The sequence below is a fragment of the Anabas testudineus genome, chromosome 22, assembly GCF_900324465.2.
Source record: "Anabas testudineus chromosome 22, fAnaTes1.2, whole genome shotgun sequence".
NCBI lineage: Eukaryota > Metazoa > Chordata > Actinopteri > Anabantiformes > Anabantidae > Anabas > Anabas testudineus.
The window spans coordinates 839,628-860,564 of record NC_046630.1 but is presented as its reverse complement, the minus strand read 5'-3'; the positions used below and the strand labels follow the sequence as shown (position 1 = coordinate 860,564).

At 39.7% G+C, this 20,937-nt stretch overlaps 1 protein-coding gene across 1 annotated transcript; it reads left to right on the top strand.

Moving 5' to 3' along the window:
• Positions 1–1,262: 1,262 nt before the first annotated feature.
• scfd1 (sec1 family domain containing 1) lies at positions 1,263–20,880 on the top strand. The gene is made up of 25 exons (XM_026340014.1): positions 1,263–1,325; positions 2,091–2,161; positions 2,777–2,865; positions 3,124–3,214; positions 3,316–3,438; positions 4,136–4,223; positions 4,693–4,782; positions 5,211–5,266; positions 5,540–5,625; positions 5,762–5,861; positions 7,940–8,079; positions 8,302–8,392; positions 9,145–9,218; positions 10,079–10,160; positions 10,435–10,531; positions 10,728–10,798; positions 15,628–15,707; positions 15,895–15,957; positions 16,454–16,529; positions 19,085–19,138; positions 19,757–19,809; positions 19,930–19,963; positions 20,148–20,213; positions 20,485–20,553; positions 20,674–20,880. Exons 1-25 carry the CDS (start codon positions 1,295–1,297, stop codon positions 20,695–20,697), a joined length of 1,899 nt encoding a protein of 632 aa, XP_026195799.1. The 5' UTR covers positions 1,263–1,294; the 3' UTR covers positions 20,698–20,880.
• Positions 20,881–20,937: the final 57 nt, after the last annotated feature.

Sequence of the window (20,937 nt, the reverse complement as noted above, 5' to 3'; positions counted from 1 at the left end):
ATAAAAGTAGTTTGTAGATGTGGACTAGAATTACTTCGACTGACACTTAAACACTTAAACTTCTCCGCACAAAAAGAATATACTTATGTGAGTCAGAGGATCTACGGTCAAGAATTAATGATTTACATAAATCTGGAAAGGGTTACAAAGTGATGTCAATGATTTTAGAAACTCACCAGTCTACAGTTAAACTATCTACAAATGGAGACACTTTGGGACTGAGGCTACTCGACCAAGAAGTGGTCGACCAGTCAAAATGACACCAACAGCACAACGAACACTCACCAATGAGGTAAAGAAACAACCAGAGAGACAGACAAAGATATGAAGGCATCACTGGAACTGGCTAGCATCTGTGTTCATGAGTCTACAGTAGGTAAAACATTGAACTAGCAGGGTGTCTATGACAGGACACCATGAAGGAAGCTGCTGTTTAATATAAAGAACATTACTGCAGCCTGAAGTTTGTCAAAGAGCACATTGACACTCCACAATGTTTTGTAGACTGGTGAAACTAGATTAAACTATTTGCTAGCACTATGAGATTTTAATGGCTGTTCTCAATAAAACATGAAAGATCTGAATTTATTTTGTGTTATTATTTTAGGCACATTATATTTGTTGATACTCTTGACTTAGAGTAAGATCAGATCATGTTTTATGACAAATATTTAAGCAGAAAAACACAAAATTCCACACATACCTTTTCTTGCCACTGTAGATGGAAATGACATTTAATCTAGAGATTAAATCTCTAGAACTGCTTCTTCTACCTGAGAAACATTGTTAAAATTAGGAGCATCCTGTCCCAAAGTGATGCTGAAAAACTAGTCCATGCATTTGTTACTTCCAGACTGGACTAGTGTAATTCCTTATTAATAGTTTGTCCCAATAACTCATTAAAAATCCTCCAGTTAATCCAAAATGCTGCAGCCAGAGTTCTGACTGAATTAGTAAGAGAGATCATATTTCTCCAACGTTAGCTTCTCTCCATTGGCTCCCTGTTAAATCCAGAATAGAATTTAAAACACTTCTCCTCACAAATAAAGCACTTGTAGCCTATTAAATTTCTACTACACCTTAATTCTGACCTCTGACAGCTATTGGTCTACGGAAAAAGCAGCAGAGTGAGACGTCCTTAACGTTGTTCTTCCGTTGACGGACAGCTGTGTGATTTTTGGTCTCAGGAAGTAGCGACAGAGTGAGACATCTCAATCCCCCTCCTCTCTAAGGCAGCTTACGTCAGGCGTCCGCCACGTCATCAGACGCTCCGTCACCACTAACAACATCAAACATGGCGGCGTCTATCCGGGAGAAGCAGACAGGTCTGTTAAGAGGATTGTTTCTCCGTTAACTCTTATTTTTAACGACAGACAGCGACGTTAACGGGCAGCGGAGAATTCACACGAGCCTGCGTATCCCAGTAGATATTTATTTAGGGATGTCAGTCGTGTGACCAGCTAACTAACCCCTCTACATCCTCTAAACTAGCAGGTTGAACAGATAAACTGTTGTTTCTGTTCCATTACACAAACAGAATTGTTGAACGTCTTCACTTAGAGACACTAACTAACTAACTAACTAACTGACTAACTAGCTGACTAGCTGACGGGGCTGTTAACTATTTAACTCAAGCGTTCTCTAACAGCCCGTTAGCTAGCTAACGTCCCTGCTAGCTTACTAACTGAGCTAAGGTTAGCTGAAGCTAAACTGCTGCCAACAATGAAACAGTCGTTTATTATATCAAAATGTTAAGTCTGAAACTAATTAGGACTTTTTTTTTTATTATTACAACTTATTGTTCTATTTGTACCACCAAATTACACAGAATATTGTGTAACGTTATCATATCAGAAGGTACAATATCTGAAGATAATTTTATGCAAGACGTAACACATCTAGCTAGCTAACACTCTTTGGGGGGTCGTTCATTATTTAAAGTAGTTGCTGATAAAGTGTCTGTTGGTTAACTATTGAATGAGTCATGAGGCCTATAGATAATATTTCGGTCCGATAAGTGACTTGATTATCTGGCACTTGATTAAGGTTGATCAGTTATCAGCTGATTGACTGATCGTTTGTCTCTCTAGTCGCTCTGAAGCGAATGCTGAACTTCAACGCTCCTCCTCTGAAGAACACAGCGGCTGAGCCAGTATGGAAGGTAACGTTAGCACAGTGCTACAACACACACACACACACACACACACACACACGAAGTCTGTCCACATTAAAGTACAATCACAATATGTGGTGTATATTATGTAAGAAGACTTGTTACTAGTAAAGAGGATAATAAACCTCTACAAGTGGCAGTGGACGGTGAATGTCAGATTTGTTGTTTTCTTATTACTGGTTTTATTGATCTTTTTCTATATTATATTTTACTTAGACTTAGTCTGCAGTCTTGATTTATTTGTGTGTTAGGACATGATAAAATGCAAATGAAGTTACACATGTTAGGCAGTCATTGTAACTCTTTACACAAAGTAAAATATAAGCAAACAGTATTAAACTGTTTTAATTTAGATTCAGTAAATAAGAATTCAATAAACTGAACTTCATTTGCATAAAATACAATAGAATTTTAAGTAGCAAAAGGTTCTGTAGTTGTAAGAGCTGAGACAGTAAATCGAACATACAGCTGCTTTTAAAGACCTAATTATCCAGTTAGTGTTAAAGCCAGATTTAGTTAAAACACAACTGAAGAACATGGCCTACGTTAACAAGACTGTGATGAAGTCTATGTCTCCTCTTATGTCTGTATTTGTCTTTGTAGGTGCTGATCTACGACCGGTTTGGCCAAGACATCATCTCTCCACTTCTGTCCGTCAAAGAGCTGAGAGACATGGGCATCACTCTTCATCTGTAAGAGACTTGCATGTCATTCATTCATTCACCTTCACTAATATAAAATGTGCCATGTCGGTCTATATTAAACCCTTTAACTGTTCCACAGTTCTAAAATGATCAGTGTTGAAAAATGTCTTCCCACTGAGAGCCTAAACATATATTAGTTGTCTCGACAAATGGAAGCAGGTTCAGTTTTTAGGTTAAATTGATCATTGACAGCAGTGATTACAACAACAGAAGCTCCATATGTGTGTGTTTTTTTGTTTTTTTTAGTCTGCTTCACTCAGACAGAGATCCTATCCCGGATGTACCAGCCATCTACTTCGTCATGCCCACAGAAGAGAACATTGACAGAATATGTCAGGTAGTCGGACACATTTTTTAACATGTTTGTTTATGTTTTCTCATGTACCTTAGCTTTCTCACAGTTATCAGTGTAACGTGCTTCTTTATCTGTATGTGTAGGATCTGAGGAACCAGCTGTATGAGTCGTACTACCTGAATTTCATCTCTGCCATCAGTAGAAGTAAACTGGAGGACATTGCTAGTGCTGCCCTGGCTGCTAACGCTGTCAGCCAAGTCACCAAGGTTAAAATGGTTACACGTCTCTTATTATAGTCTGTTTACAGTGAGAGCATTAGAAACAACCACAGCTTTGAATATCTTTCTGTTTTTTAACAAATTACTTAGGTAGTTCATGTTCATGTTATTGTGTTTACACAGTGCAGAGTGACAGCAGCAAAACTGTGGCTTTATTTGTGTGTGTGTGTGTGGGGGGGGGGATTTCTTTGCATTAGTTTGTTGGTCTGATCCACTGTTACCCCCCTAAGCTGCTTTAACTGTGGGTTGGCGGGTGGTGGTGCCAGACTTTTCAGCCTCCAGGCAGAAAGCAGCATAGTTCTTCCACGTACTGTCTATATGTTATAAAGAGATTTGTTCAGTGTGTGAGCAGGAGGACATGTTGTTGCCGCTGTTTTACATATGAAGTTGTAGCATCCACAGTAAGACAATTATTCACAACTCTACAAAAGCTCTTGTTTTGAAATAACTGTTAAAAAAACAAGGCTGGTACTAAAGTTAAGACAGAATGCCCTTTAACAAAGCTGGCAGTGATGTTTATCACACTCTGCTGTATGTTTATGACAGATAAGGACACACACTCCATGTCAAGGAGTGTCCTCACACTGATATTTTACAAAAATGTGTCTGTGTGTGTCTGTGTGTGTCTGTCTGTGTGTGTCTGTGTGTGTCTGTTTGTCTGTCTGTCTGTCTGTCTCTCTCTCAGGTGTTTGACCAGTACCTGAATTTCATCACGCTGGAAGACGACATGTTCATCCTCTGCCACCAAAACAAAGAGCTCATCTCTTACCATGGTAACACACACAAAAAACCCTCACTAACGCACAGCAGATATTAACTCAACAGAGTGTGGAGAATAAAAACACACAGCAGCAGGTTCTCATTTTTCTCATGTAGCTATTTCTGCATTTACTGGTTTGAATGACAATCATGGTTTCAGGTTCACTAATGAGGAACTTGTTGATTAAAGTGTCTCTTAGCTGGTGTCTGTACTGAAAGATAGTTTGTGAGTTTGCTCTCTCTATTACACTCTATAACACCACTGCACAACCACAACATGTGTCAGATCAAGTGGGATACAGCTGTTATTTCAATGTGTCAGATACAGATTTAATCAACATTAGCTGCAGGTAATTATACTGTATATATCAGTTTTGTATTTGGCTGTATCTAGCGCCGTGTGCCCAGGTCAAATTTCCACTTAGGACAGAAAATATATACAGTATGGTATCTTAAATCAAATAATTTGTCAAACCTGTGCAGCCATCAACAGAGCAGACATCCAGGACACAGACATGGAGGCCATCATGGACACCATCGTGGACAGCCTCTTCTGTTTCTTCGTCACTCTGGGTCAGTGTCTGTGAAGGTTGATGTTTCTGGATTTACCAGGACTGTAAAATCTTACAAGGTTTATTCTTTATCAACCTTTTTTGTTTCATTTTTATTGAACTGGTTTTTAATTCCTGCCTGAGCAGGTCACTGTTTGTCAATGTGCTTCTGTTTCACTTTAGTTTCAGCTTCACACCTACACATTTTCAAACCCCTTTTCCCAGGGAGACTGAAAAGATTTAGCTCTTTTAAAATTGCCTTTTATTTTTATAACCAGAGCTGGATTTCTGTTGGGATTCAATCAAAATATTCATTATTCTGCAGTTGTTAAACATTTGTCTCTAAAGATAAAGCAGGTTTTGCTTTAGTTCTTTTGTTTTACTGTGTGTTAGAGCGTTTCAGTAATTCGAGGTGTGAAACTATTACTTAACCAACTCTGTGTTGATCAGGTGCGGTGCCGATTATTCGCTGCCCCAGAGGAAACGCAGCAGAGATGGTGGCTGTGGTGAGTGCGGTTTGATTCCATTCACTCTGACATGTTAAATAATAAATTAATTGATATTTATCTAAAGCTGATTATTCACTAGTTGACCTACCATTGCTTTGAGAACCTTTTAAGCCAGTTAATTTCAAAGAGTGATTTGGGGGTTAAGACTAGGTTTTAGTGTTAGGGTTAGGATAAGGTTAGAGTTAGGTATGTAGTTGTGATGGTTAGGGTTAGAGACTAGGTTTGCATTAGAACTATGAGTGACTTCTCAAGTGTGTGTATGTTTTGTAGAAGTTGGATAAGAAGCTCCGTGAAAATCTCCGGGACGCCAGGAACAGCCTGTTCACTGGAGACAACATATCTGCCGGACAGTTCAGGTAAATCAGACTCTTAATAAGGAAAAAACTGAGACAGAATGAGGTGTTGTGAAACTGCCCTTCCCATGATGCAGTGCTCTGCCATTAGGAGTCAGTCCTCTGTATTTATTTATATACATTTGTTTATTCTCTTCAGTTTTCAGAGGCCTCTGTTCGTCCTGGCAGATCGTAACGTGGACATGGCCACGCCTCTCCACCACACCTGGACCTATCAGGCACTGATCCATGACGTCCTGGTATGTGCACACTAAGTCTGCTAAAATCGTAGATTGGTCTTAACACACTTTTTCTGTTTTTCCCCACGTTTTGGCTGCGTCCCAACTAAAATTACTTCTACAGTGTGTAAAGGTAAAAATGCTGGTTTTGTATTATAGAAAATGATAAAACAGACACACTTCTATATGACAGACCAAACAGATGGTGGCAGTAGAAGTACTTCACTCTTAACAGAAGTTAACATTCAAGAATCTGATTGTTTCTTTCCAGTACTGCTTTCTCTTTCTATAAACAACACATGGGACAAAAACAGAAACAGTAACAGCTTTGTCTTCACTTCTTTTCTGTGGCTGGCTGCCTGAGTGTTTTCCACACATGCTCAGTAAGAAGACAATTGCCTTTTTTGGCATTTTAATATTAGAGAAAGGTAACTGCAGAAAGCTAGTTTCCTAAACAAGCAGATCACTGTAGTTTTCATCGAAGAATCAGGAGGAAATGGTGCATTTGTTGGGGACTACTTTTAGCAGTGGATTAGACCAAATTTGGTGCTTTAGTGTGTTTGCAGCAGCAGGATGATGAATGTGGGACTGAGTTAAAATAAACTAGCGTGTGCTCATCGTGATGACGGCCCATGTCACCAAGTGGCTCGTTGATGAGTTTTAAGTGTTTGTTGACGACAATGGAGCTCTTTCATATACAGGGATATTACTGGGATTACACACCAAACTGTACTTGTTAGTAGGAGAAATTCATTATTGATTTGACTATAGTAGAATATTGAATTTTACCAAAGTTTAAAGAGTTGAGAGACAAAGAAAAGCATAGAAGAGGTAATAAAACATCCATGAACATTAACCCTTATGTCACACTCGGTTGTTCCTGTTTGTGTCTTGATGACAAACAGAAGAAGGTGTTTGTCTCTGGGACTCGTGAAGCTGCACTTTTTGCTGAAAATACACCAAACAGTAAAAAAAGATAAGTTATGCGGAGCCAAAGGTTAATACTGACACCACTGGACTGTAGAGGTACATGGATGTGTTATGTAACATGTCAACACACACTTAGTAGAAAAGACCAGGAGAGCTCAATTTGATGAACACGACCAAAAAAAAATCACTCCTGACAAGTCGTGAAGTCTCATTTACTTTCTCTTGGAATAATTTACCTTAAGACGTGTTCTTAAGGCTTGTATCAGTATTTGACAGGTTAAATAATCTGAAAATTATACGTTAGATTCGTACAGATAACATGCTTGTTTTTTTTTTTTGTCCAAAATAAACAATAAAGTATCAGTCTGCAGGATTTATCAGTCACTATTCTTCTCCCCTTATTTCCACTGAGTGTCTTTCTAAGACTAAGATTAAGAATGATTCTGAAATGACTGCCAAGACTCTTCTAACATGTTGACTTGTTTTGGAAACAGGTGAAATAACCTCGCTCCATTTTTAGATGTCTCAGTTACATCTTTTAAAAAAGACTCAGTCTTCCAGATCCAGAGTCCAGGTTCTGGTGTGGTATCTGTTGTGGTATGGTTTTGCCAAGTCCTGGCTCCAGATGGGAGTGTTGTCACTTACTGGCTGCACACCTTCCATGTCTTTGCTTTCTTTCCTATAAACATGTCACAAGTCTGAACATAGCTGTCTACCACCCAGCAGGACACGGGATCCAAACGCTAAATCTCCCTTCTCATGGCTCTGGTGTTACCACGGCAACAGCAATATTATGATCCACTGCTGGTTTATGTGTCCAGGCTGAGGATCTATTCTGCGTCATTCTGCATCAGGATCCACTCTGGTGTTATTACTAGTGAACTGCTGTCTCTGGTCTGCAGTTTCTTTCAGATATTTAACACAGCAGTTCTCTCAGGACTTTACCTGCTGGTGCTGCTGATTTAAAAATTTAAGATTGGAAAAATAATTTATATTATTACAGCAAACAGCTTCTCTCAGGGTTTTATGACGCTGCTCACAGGTTCTGTCCAAAACAACCACTCAAAGCACGTTTAAGGAGTTGAAATGTGCCAGATTACAGCAGCTGGACACGAGCTGGAAGAAATTCTCTAATCCAACAATAAAATGTTTTAATTTTTGTTCTGTAGGATTTCCATCTTAACAGAGTGATGATGGAGGAGGGTGCTGGGGCAGAGCCATCACCAGCTGGTGCCAGACCAAAGAAGAAGAACAGGAAGAGCTACGACTTGACTGCTGCAGACAAGTTCTGGCAGAAACACAAGGGCAGGTCAGTTTGTGAAGATGAATCATTTTATTTTACATATATTAGACACCATCTTGCAGACATATAGAGCTGGAAATGTTGATGACCAGAAATGAATTGGCAGCAGTTTTTGATTGCAGAAACTACCCCGTTGTCTAAATCAAACTGCTTTTTTTTGTAACCACATAAACCTGATTGAGTGGAAGTTGACTCTGTGGTGCTATACTTGGCTGTGTGTTCCGTCAGTCCATTCCCAGAAGTGGCAGAGTCGGTTCAGGAGGAGCTGGATGCTTACAGAGCTCAGGAGGACGAAGTCAAACGCCTGAAGAGCATCATGGTGAGACACAAACCAGCAAACTCAGTAGATCTTAAGTTGAAGTTAACGTCAGTTTCTTTTAATTAAATCTGATTTAAATGCATTATCAACATTAAAATTATAATAACTGCATTATCAACACTCAAATTAAAAACTGTTTTAAAATCGATGACAATTGACAATAGAGGAGGAAGGAAACAGCAAAAATGTTGTAGAAATAAAAAGAAGAAGGGCTGAATGTTGGTGAAATAATTCGCTAGGAAAGATTTGATGTACACTTGCCATGGCTTCCTCCAAGGAGCATTGAAGGTCTGATCCCTGCCACTAAATGTCAGACCCAGAACTAACAGCAGGTTCCGTTCTTGAATTTATGTCTAATTTACCTTGAAAATAACGTCTAAATCTGTTACGGCATGGCTATCTTCCCAACCCTAATCCAAGGTTATGGGTGAATAACAGGTAAAGAGATGAGGAGCTGATGGCTGTGAAAAGAGTGACAGGATTTGGATTTGACTGTTTTAATTTGATCCTAACTAGACACTCAGAGATATTTGTGCTCTGACTGGTGTGTGTGTGTGTGTGTGTGTGTGTGTGTGTGTGTGTGTGTGTGTGTGTGTGTGTGTGTGTGTGTGTGTGTGTGTGTGTCTGTGTCTGTGTCTGTGTCTGTGTGTCTGTGTGTGTGTGTGTGTCTGTGTGTGTGTGTGTCTGTGTGTGTGTGTCTGTGTGTGTGTGTGTGTGTCTGTGTGTGTGTGTCTGTGTGTGTGTCTCTGCAGGGTTTAGAGGGAGAGGATGAAGGAGCCATCAGCATGCTGTCAGACAACACGGCCAAGCTCACGTCTGCTGTCAGGTACTGTACATGGGGGAAGAACAGAGTCTGTGCCATGTGTCTGTCAACAATAACTGAGGTGTAATTATTGGCTCTCTTCACACTTTTTAATTAGATATGTCTACCGTGTAAGAGACACCAGAAAGGTTCAGTGATTGTTACACTAAATGTTGAACAGCAAAATATGATCTTAACTAATAATAATAACAGGCGCAAAACACAGAACGAGACGACACAAATAAAGATAAATAAGAAATAATCTGTCTGGAAACGATAAACATGAATAAACCACAGTAAAACAGGAAGAAGGATTTGTTATAAATGAAGATGTTGAGTTGCCCCACATTAAAACTGTCGTGGAAATAAACAGTATTCATTCCTCATGAGACCTAAGAACTACCTCTGTTTACAAAGCAGTCAGATCATTGTGTTCCTTGATATGGCCACGTTTCCCTCAGTGTAACTTACCTGTAGTGATCTAAGAGAATTATATATATATATATATATATATATATATATATATATATATATAAATAAATACATCTGATTCAATTTCAGGGATTTCCACCATTAAAACACTCTTGTTTTATATGTAACTATGAAACTATGTGAGAGACTCACTCCTCAGTCAAAACAACCCAGTGTCAAGAGTTCAAATTGAATGTAAAATACAACTGACAGGATGTTGTTTTTGTCCTGAAATGGCCAATTAAGAAGATTTCATTGTGTTTCAAACTATTTGCACTTACTTTCTGCTTGTATAATAATTATTTTCTGCAGATTATAGCCTGAGATACTCCAGTGTTAAGTGTTTTGTTAGTAAGAAACAGACTGAGGTTGCTTCTTTGGCTAATGATTTCATTCGGATTTGTTTCCTGCAGCTCTCTGCCTGAGCTGCTGGAGAAGAAAAGGCTGATTGACCTGCACACCAACGTTGCCACAGCTGTTCTCGACCACATCAAGGTACAAACCAGTGGATTTGTGATTTTACTGTTCCTCAGTGAATATAGTAATTTTCTGCAGCCAACATGGCAAAATATTTAGTTTCTTTTACTTTATAATGTGAAGGAATCTGACCTTTCCAATGTTATGGTCTCTTTATTTATGTAAATAGAGTGATCTAAACATCTGATTGTGCAGGTACAGGTGTACCTAATAAAGTGGCCAATAAATTACAGACTATATGCCCTTGGAAAAAGGCCTTTATGGATTTACTTGATGGTGTTTGTTCCCTCAGAGTCGTAAGCTGGATGTCTACTTTGAGTATGAAGAAAAACTGATGAGCAAGTCGACTTTAGACAAATCACTACTAGACATCATCAGTGACCCAGATGGTACGAACACACTCTTCATATTTATCAAAAAGAATGTGGAGAAACGTAAGAAATCAGAAGCTGCAGTAGAATCACTGCTGGAATGTGTATATGTGCACTTGGATTACTGGGGATGGATTATGTTTATTAATTCACCACTGGCCTCAGAGAAACACAGAAAACTGTCTAAACTGTGTGTAAATGTTTGTTTTGTCAGCTGGAACCCCAGAAGACAAAATGAGACTTTTCCTCATCTACTACATCACAGCCCAGCAGGCTCCTTCAGAGGTAACGCACTAAAACTGGATTATATAACATCTACAAAGAAACATTAGACATTAGATCAGACAGAAATGTACAAGGATTTTACCTATGCAATGGGAAATGTCAAGAGCAAGAAATGTATAGAATAGTCAGTGTTGTGGTGCTTTTATTTTGAAAAAATAGCAGATAGGTTGAAATTAAAGCCTTTTTCCATGCTAGAGCTGCAATTTAAGACATTCAGCTCTTTTTCATACTCTGCTCATTTTAAACTGTTGATAAACTTATGTTTTTCTTTTTTTCTTTTGTGTTAGTGCTCCTAAGTTTAAAAAAAAGAAAGCCTGCCTACTCAGTAGAGTGAATATCAGGTCTAATCTAGACTAAAACACACTTTAATTCAGACCATAACAAGATTTAAGCCCATTACATTTTTTAACTTAAGCTAAATCATAATATATTTTCTTTTTTAAAGCCTATTTCATTTAATTTTATGATCTCATACAGTTGTGCTGGTGTTGTGCAGTATTGACTTTTTTAGAGCCTTAGTTCAAATGTGCTTAGGTCCATCTCACAATGTTCCTGTACCTTTTTAAAATGCATATTTCATAGGAGGAAGTGTCAGGTTTCAGCCACCTAATGGTAAAATAATTCATGGCAGCACTGGGTAGGATATTAGCCCTGGCTTCAAAGTTCTTTGGCGTTGCAGCTAAGCTTAGACTTTGTTAACAAGTCAAAATTGATGTTCCAGTGAAAATATTCAGTACAAGAACTGCAGAAGGATTTTGTGCAAACATAATAAGAAGTTTGGCTCTTTGAAGAAACAACTTCCAAATCCAGATATTTTCCATGTCAACAAATGTGTTATTTAAGTAGCTTTTAAAAAAATGCTCCAGTGTGATCTTGTATTCACAGAAAACTTTCCAAAACACCACTTTTGATGAATGTGGATGATCCGTCTCGAGTGTGTTACTGGAGCTGTCATCACCATACTTGCCTCAGAGCGTAGCAAACCTAGTCAACAGACAAGAGTTATTCAGTAAAGCATCGCTTCACCAGGGTAACCAGAACTAACACCGCTTACCTCAGGTCTCTGAGATTAGTCACTGCAGCACAGAGGACATCTATCACCCTGACACACAAGAACACAAACAATACATCACTTGTTGGTTTGAGTTCACTTTAGCAACAGTGGGATTTTATATTACCAGAACTTTGGTAAGTTGATGCAGCTGATTTATAATATTTGGACACAATTCAGTGTCCCAGGAACCCTCCTCAAGCCTTTAACATGTAGGTACCCTGCTCACATTTATGTAAAAGTCATGATGGCAACATTTGGCATCATGTCATAGACCTGCAGCATGATTAGAAGAGATTAGAGAAGTGAGATCTGGCGGCAGAAGATGTATTTTTGTGTGATGTATTCGAAGTTGAAGAACAATACGGTGGTCATGTGAGGGTTTGTGGGTAATTTCTAACACTGAAGAAAAAAAGAGGGACTCTGTGGGATGTGGACCTTTCTGTGATCCGGTTTACTTCAAGAAACAAAGCAGGAGGACAAGCAAATTAAAAACACATTGTGACAATGCTCTTCCATTCTTCTCTGAAAGGAAGCGATGGTGCAGCTTTCCTCTAAATCACACAGACCACCCTAAGGGTCAGAGGGCAGGAGGTTTGGCTGTTTACCAGTGTGTTCTATTCACATTGTTGTTATCAACAGGAACATCAGCCTACAGGATATATACTGTTTACTGTACAGTTACAGAATGGTATTAAGTGAAACTTTATTTAAAAGAGGAAATTAAATTACTTTAAGCAAAAAAAAATCAATAGTAAAAGATTTTAACTACACTAATTTCTGTAAGTTAGAATTATCATATATAGGTGAATGTAATTATTAAAGTCTGCTATAGGTCCATGAAAAGTAATGATTACACTCAAAAAAAAAAAAAAAGAATACTGGACATAACTCATTTGATCTTGTCAACAGTTTGTACAAAACTTTCCCAGATTTTCATGTAAACATGAAAGTTCACTTTGTTTAACTTTGTCAGCCTTAGACAAAGTTGTCTAACTTTGTCGTAATTCCACAGCCTTAGACAAAGACTGTAGCTAAATAGAAGATTTTCAATTAGGAAACGCAGGTACTGTAGGTAGATTTTTATCTTTGGCAGGTTCATACAGGTGAAACATTGAGGTTTCTGGCTTTGGTGGTTTCTCCTCAGTGGGTATAGTTGGTGTTTATCTTGGATATGGCAGACATTTCTGTTGAGATTTGTTTTGTTGGATGAATTTAATCCCACAAAAGTTCACGTGATGCCTCTGAAGACAGTCGTCCATTTCTTCCCATTGTCCCGGCCAGGCTTCTTTACCGACTCTCCAACTGAACCAGCACAGGGGACGCTTACATCACCAACAAAATGGTTTAGACAGATGGTTTCAAGTCAGCTGCATTCTCATGTCCTCAAAACCACATTATTGTGATCGATAGCCACAATGTGGGTGAGCTTTATGAGAAGCATCTTCTGAGCTCGTTTCTTCAGTATGAGCCAGTGATCGAACAAAGATAATCGACCCAAAGCACCAAGTTCACCTCGGAAAACAGAGACCTGGTTATAGTCACTGTAAAAGCGAGGCAGCTGGATCAGGTTTAGTTTGGCAGAAAGCAATAATCATTCTTCATAAGCAACAAGCACTGTGTGTTACCATTAGATGAAGTTTGCTGTTAAACAACTAATCCATCATGGGTCCAGTCTTTACTTTAATTAGTACCTTTCAATGACACGTTCACGTTCCACAGTTTTTCTAAAGTCCCAGAACTCTTAAGTGTTTTGTTTTGTCTGGACCAAAGAGCACCTGCAGAATGTCTTCATGTCATTAACATTTCCTCACACGTCCAAAAGCAGCCAGGTTGGATCAGTCCAGGCCTCCTGCTCTGCTTGTACACCTGCAGAAATCATTTTATCAATCGATCTCAGTTATTCAGATGAGATTCAGCATCAATTCAGGCCAAGACCTGAAAACACAGAATCCCACTGAGTCGTCTTTATTCATCAACTTCTGTTCTGCTTATCTGTTGTAGGAGACGTCAGTGTAGGGACTGAGAGCAGTAGTTGGTATATTGTCACTTACTTGACTTATATTCGATTCAGTTCAATTCAGTTCAAATAAGTCTTTGTGAAAACTGAGGCTGTGATGTTTGTTTCTTTGCAAATTTTTATTTTCCAAAAACAACATCAACACAGAGGTCATGCAGAAAGATCATTGGGCAAAATATGACTGAAAATATGTGATTTGGAGGTGACACATGATCACTCAGCAGATAGACGCAAGTCTTTCTACTGCCAGAACGGCAGATGTAACTGACCAGTTGTTCAGCGTGTCGTCTACAGTCGTAAGGTGTGTGCGCTCCTTCCATGACTAAAGACTAAAAACAGTTGACGGCTGGTGCCAACAGTTTTTAAGTGTGACTTGTTGAGTCTCTGGGTTCCAGGTGGTCGGTTTAACTGCTGTCCCATATTCAACCATCATTTTAGCTGTGATTACTCTGTTTGATTAAAAGTGCCAACTGCTGGTTGAAGATACAGTAATGTAAACTGCTGTGGGTAAAATGACAGGAAATCGGTCATATTCAAAATAAAATGAAAGAGAATTGTTAAGCAGATAATTTGTGCTGTGATGTGGCGTTTGACTGTGACTCACACTGGAGAGCAGAAGTCACTAATGGACAGTGATGTTTCCTCTTAGTTTTTTCCACTTTCACTAAAACAGTTCAATGATGGTATAATGAATTGTGGATGTAGGTAAGCACCAGAATACAGTCTTAGTTTTGCGCATTATTTACTTTGAACACAGCTGAGCAGTCGGTGCAGAAAGCTGACATGACTGTTGGACAGGCTGTGTTGGACATTAGCAGAAACTGATAGATGAATCTTCTCCAGTTTGGATACGACAGAGGAAGTTTTTGAAACTGTCAAAGTATCTGAAAAGCACTTTGTGCCCAGTTCTGTGTTCTTAGCATCTATGAAATGAGCCCCACTCTTTCTTCCATTGCTCTTTTCATCTCTGTTCCACCTCGAGATGAATCAATCCATCACCACCCACTGTTTCTCCTTCTCTTCCTGTCATCTCTGGTCCATCTCCCCCTGTGACCAGCTCTTGGCTTCCTGTCTGTTGCTGTTTTTGTGTCTCTCCTGCCTTTGATGTCTCTCACCCTCTGCTCCCTCTTTCTATCTACTGCACAGTCCCCAGAGTGCTGCTCGAGTTTCTGACTGATGTGGCTCTGGAAAAACAACCACACACTCTCACGTGGCTCAGGATTTGTGTAATCCTTCACTCCTACTGAGCTGCCAGTCAGGAGCTTACTGAAGAAGAAACTGTGAGGATGATACCTGCTATGTCATTTTCACTATCTGTAGGTAGAAAACGGGACTGAGTGGAATGTTTTTGTGGTTTTAATACTCAGATATTTCCTCCAGTTGCTATTTCTTGGTGGAGAAGAGAGGCGGAGTCAATCAGGTTTTGTGTCACTGTGATGTCATCTGGTGAAATACTGCACTGGACAAACGCATACCTGCAAGCAGGACTATTTCCACGGTTGATGTTGTGATTATTAAAATCAAAGATAATATAATTACAGCTGTCAAAACATCTTAGTGTCCCGATGAACTTTTGAACTCACTGTCACTCAAACTCACCAATCAGCATCGTTTCTCATTAGGTGTGTTTCATATCTGAGAACCACACTTCCTTCTCTTTGCTGCTTCCACTGTTTACGCTGAACAAAGTGGAGGAGGTGGTGGCATCTGCTCAGTCTGAAGACACCTTTAATGTGCTGCTCTGTTTGTGTGTTTCAGTCTGACTTGGAGCAGTATAAAAAGGGCTTATTGGATGCAGGCTGTGACCTTTCACCTCTCAACTACATCAAACAGTGGAAGTAAGTCTGTCATCAGGCTGATGTTTACCAGCAGCATCAATTAACTTTATGTTAATAATTAATCGTCTTACTTGCAGAAGCTTTATTTTGCAATTTAGGAAGATAAAAGAAGTGCTTCATCTGTTGGTTTTGGATAATAACATTGACAGAGCAAAGTCATGCTGAATAACTTTGTTTAACTTTCCAGGGCATTCACCAAGATGGCCGCCACTCCAGCCAACTACGGCAACAGTGGAGTCAAACCCATGGGGTGCGTTAGTACTAATTAACGTTTTTATTACAGATTTGATAAAATACAGTTTTCATAGTTCGATTGTGAGGAAAATGGGAAATTAGAAATGTGCTGAGAAAGACAGATGTTGTTGACACTGCGTTGTGTTTTTTGGAAGTGAGAAGCAGAACCAGCAGAAGATGTGAAAACACAACATCTTATCTGATAAAACATCTGTGTTAAACGTAACTGGACTCATTACTTGGCCTCAGTGTTGATTTGACCTATCAGAGGTAGTTTGGTTCTCTAATCCTACAGTTTGAGCTGCTGAGGTGGTTATATGGGTTCACAGGTGATTGACTTAATATTATGTGGCACTGGATTCACTGGATTATCAAAATATTTTTATGAATTTGTGCCGAGCCAGGTTTGTGACTACCAGCCTAACCCTGTCCTCCTCTTTCTGTCTCATTCTGTTTTCCCTCCTCCTCCCTCCCGATGTCCCCCTTTTCTCTTCCTTTCCCCTCCTCTGCAGCCTGTTTTCCAGAGTGATGAATACCGGCTCCCAGTTTGTCATGGAGGGAGTGAAGAACCTGGTGCTCAAACAGCATGTGAGTCGAATTGTTTCTCCTGCAGTTAGTAGAAAAATAACCTGCAGTCCATCCAAACCGCATCTAAACCCCAAAAGTGCACAAATAGAAGTCAAGTCATTATTAAAAAGTGTTTAGCTTTGACTACACCAACTCTCATTTTACAGAAACCAATGTCCTTTCAATCATTTTAAAAAATATAAAATCACCACTTCTACCTTCCCCCATCATGAGAGGTACAAGTCAAGTATGACTTGTCCGTTGTCAGTAAACACACCATTTAAAGCTGGTGCCTGCCCCATCACTCAACCAGAGCGCAGTTACCGAGGGAGCGACAATAATGAAAATAAAAGAATAAATCAGAAAAGTAAAGTAGATTTCTGCTGGGTTCATCAAAATCTACAGCCCTGCACAACACTGCAGGATGTCATGCTTGGACATGGATGGAGCCACAGCAGTTGTACTTCTTCGTCTTTATCTCACCACCGTCATCTCTCTCTAACCGTCCACAGTACTGAGGGTGGAGGAAAGTGAATTTGCACGTGAACACGAACACAGCATCATCTTTGTATTTGATCTTCAGTTCAGCAAGATTCCCAGTTTTTATAGCAGCACATTTTTATATGACGGTAATTAAAGAAATACTGTTGCTGTTTCAAAAAACCCCAGGACGCTGTAATACTGCATTACTGCTGATAATAACTCTCATTAATGACCTGAATGATTCTGGTCGACTGTCTGCTGTTTGAGCACGTTCAATATTTGGTTTTCTACTGCTGGTAGTGTAAGATCTGTTATAATTATTTATATTATTGGACGAGTAAAATACTACATTTTACTTGTCATAAAGACAGATGCCATATAAAACTGGACTTTGCAGGATCAGGTGAGTCATCAGCATTAAATGGAGCACTGTACCCAATGGTTGTGGTGGAGAAAGATTTTTCTAGACGATCTACCTTGTAACCCAATAGCCATGGGCTTTGGAAGGTGATTAAAGAATAAGCTCACAAATATGAGTGTCTGACATTAGTTTGTTCTGTTGGGAGGCTGCGTTCAGACTTAGAGATAGTGCACAGAGTTTGGAGTGGAGCTCTTCACACTGAAAGGAGCCAGTTGAGGAGGTTTGGGCTTCTCATAATGATCCTGGACCATTTCTTTTGGAGGATTTCTGGACATGTCTAACTCATGTCTGACTCATAAGACGTAGGAGAGATCATACAGTATATATCTCATCTGGCTTGGTAATGACCCAAGAGCCCCCAGGAGGAGCTGGAAATGTTGCTGGGGAGAGGAATGAACCTGCTGCCTCTGTAACCTGATCCTGGAAGAAGATGGATGGATGGAATCAGTGGACAAACCCAACTGAGGCTCTGCTGACAGTCAGTGAGTGCTTTACACCGACTGACCCGTACAGTGTCTTCTGGATGAATAAAACATGAAGTGTGTGTTATCACATTATACAAGACTGAAAGCGTTTGTTTGGTTAATGGACTGTGTTCCTCATCCCTTCTCCTTCTACTGTTTTGTTTTTCCTTTTAGTCATTTTCTGTCTTCATTGAATGTTGTCACTTTTCCAACAAGGCATCATGTACCCTGTAACTCCTGTGGTCTCCATTCATTCCTCCATCTTTACCTGTGTGCTTCACCACCCGTCTGTGTCTGGCAGGAGGGAAAATGAAGCGTACCTAATGTGACTCTTTGTTCCTGGACAGCAGCAACGATGATGACAGAAAAGATGATGATGGGGTGAAACTGGCACCGACACGGAGTCATTTATAATCATTACGCACATGCTGGGGAGGGAGGGGTGTCTGTTTTCTTCATAGAGAAACTTAACTGAGACCAGCTGAAGTCGGACCAGAACATTACAAACACTCGCTGTCAGTCTGAATGGAGCTGTTGACAGTGTTATGCAGGATATTTACAGACTTTGTCCAAGTCTCACAGTTTTTGAAAATATCTTCTCACCAAAGGCTGGAAATAAAATCCAGTGAAAACATTTTCAATTCAAGTGTGCAGAAGAGCAGTTTATGTAAACTTGAAACTGATCTGGAAAAACAAAGAAGCCAAGACAAGATGACAGTGATTAGTGGAAATAAATGAATAAAATTACTTTGTCAAAATATTTCTCAACAATATTTAAAAGTTTATTTTGGCTCTTTTTGAACAAATCAGAACGGGTGAAATTAAAATAAACCTAAGACTAAAAAAATGACACGAAAAGGTAACAAGTAGAAAAAAGGTTGGATAAGAGTGATGGTGGAGTTCTGTCAAATGACTGAATTCAATCTGAAACTTGACATCACACGAAATATTAGAGATTTTATATGTGGAACACCACCTATAGCCATGACGTCAGTAATTTACAGATTATTGAATCTTTGAATTTCTGAGGAGTTCACTACAAACTGAAATATAAGCTTCGTGTTTGACCACAACTGGATCACATTCATACGTGTGCAGCTAATAAAGTGCTCACTGAGTGTGTGTCAGTGTTTTGTTCACAGGTTGTTTGTGCTCAGTGTTGCTTATTGAGCACATTTTAAAGTAGACTCACTTCTGTTCTGTTGTAGAACCTTCCAGTCACTCGGATCCTCGACACCCTGATGGAGATGAAGTCACACCCTGTGAGTTTGGAAAGGCGTCTAATTTCTCATGTTTTTCCATTCATGTGTGGTAACATGCAAGTGAAGGAAAGTAGGAGACATTTTAATATAAGTATAGTGTTGTTAGAGGAGGGTTAGGTACCAACACACACAGTTAAACTCACACATGAACCCATCAACACACACACACAGTCACTCTGCAGGTTTCTCAACGTCTGGAGTTTCAGACAACGAACAAAGATCCTGTTGTTGTGAATGTGAACGGTGGAGAGACAGAACCTGGATCAGGATGAAAGAAACTGAGGAGCACATTCCCCATCTATCAGATTGTGTGTGCGTGCGTGCCTGCGTGTTCTGTTGTGTTTCAGGGTTATGTTTTCATTTGTCTGTCTATTAAATCCATTCATGACTATGGCGATAAAATGCGATATCACAGCTTTTTGGGGAATTTCTCCATAAAATGAGCCCAAACTGTTAATAAAACTTGATGATGTGTGAAACTCTTGGTCACAGTTTCACAGCAGCTGTCAGTTATTTAAAAGACGTCCTGACCTCTGCAGCCAGTCCTGGACTCAGTTTCAATGAATGTTAATGTTACAGTATCATCACTGATGTGAGTTTGTCTCTCCGATCTTCCAGGAGACAGACGACTACCGATACTTTGACCCAAAGATGCTGCGAGGCAGTGAGAGGTGCGACCACATACCTTTCTAATGTTTCAGCTGCTGATTCTTTGCCAGTAAAACACACAGACTGCTGTTGACTGATACAAAGCTCAGGAATGTCTCATTGTCTTCTCTTGTCTTCTTTAGCTCCATTCCCCGGAACAAGAACCCGTTTCAGGAGGTGAGCAGAGCTTGTGTTTCTTGGCTCCAGTCTGATTGATTAGGTTCTGGCTTGGTTATTGGTTGTTGAACTCTGAGGGTGTTATGTGGAGTTTAAAGTGGAAATCAGTCAGCCAATCAGCTCAGTCGAAACAAGGCAGATGCACGTTCAGCAGGTTCCTGATGTGTTGATGTGTTTGTTTCAGGCCATCGTGTTTGTGGTGGGAGGGGGAAACTACATCGAGTACCAGAACCTGGTGGACTATGCCAAGGTACTGTAATACTGCTAGTACTACTCTACTACTGCCAGCAGTACTGCTAAAACTACTTCCGTTTCTGTTTTTGTCCTTTCTGGTGTTCAGTGTGAGATTAGTTTCTTTTAATTAATTACAATGATCCAGTTTCCAGAAAAGTGAAAACCTGAAGTGAACATGTCAGTTTGAGGTTGTAGCTGCGTGTTGTGGTTTAATGTGAGACTGAGCACAGAGCTGCAACCTTCTGCTCCATGATGCAGGATGATGGTTTCATTTTATGTGTTTTCAGTCTAAACAGGGGAAGAAGGTTGTTTACGGCTGCAGTGAGCTCTTCAGCTCTGCTCAGTTCATCAAACAGGTAAGACACAACACCTGAGCTACTATCATCCAAGATAAAGGAACAGTCAGAGCATTATGTTTATACACATAGCACCATATTAATGATATTAACCTGTTGACGTCTTCTACCTCTGCACAGCTCTCCCAACTTGGCCAAAAGTGACATGGACTGCAACAATATGTGAACCTCTCTCTCTGGATCATAGCTCATCTCTTTATCTCTTTGTTCCACTTTGTTTTATATAAATTCTGAACTGTAAATGGCCTAAACTCCACTTTTTCTGTCTTCACTGTAATTTCGTTTCTGTTTCTCCCTCTCAGCACTAATAAAGCTCAACAGTCTCAACTCACTGCCGTCACCGTTTTTATTTTTTTACTTTCAAACATTTGTATCTGGAGCAGC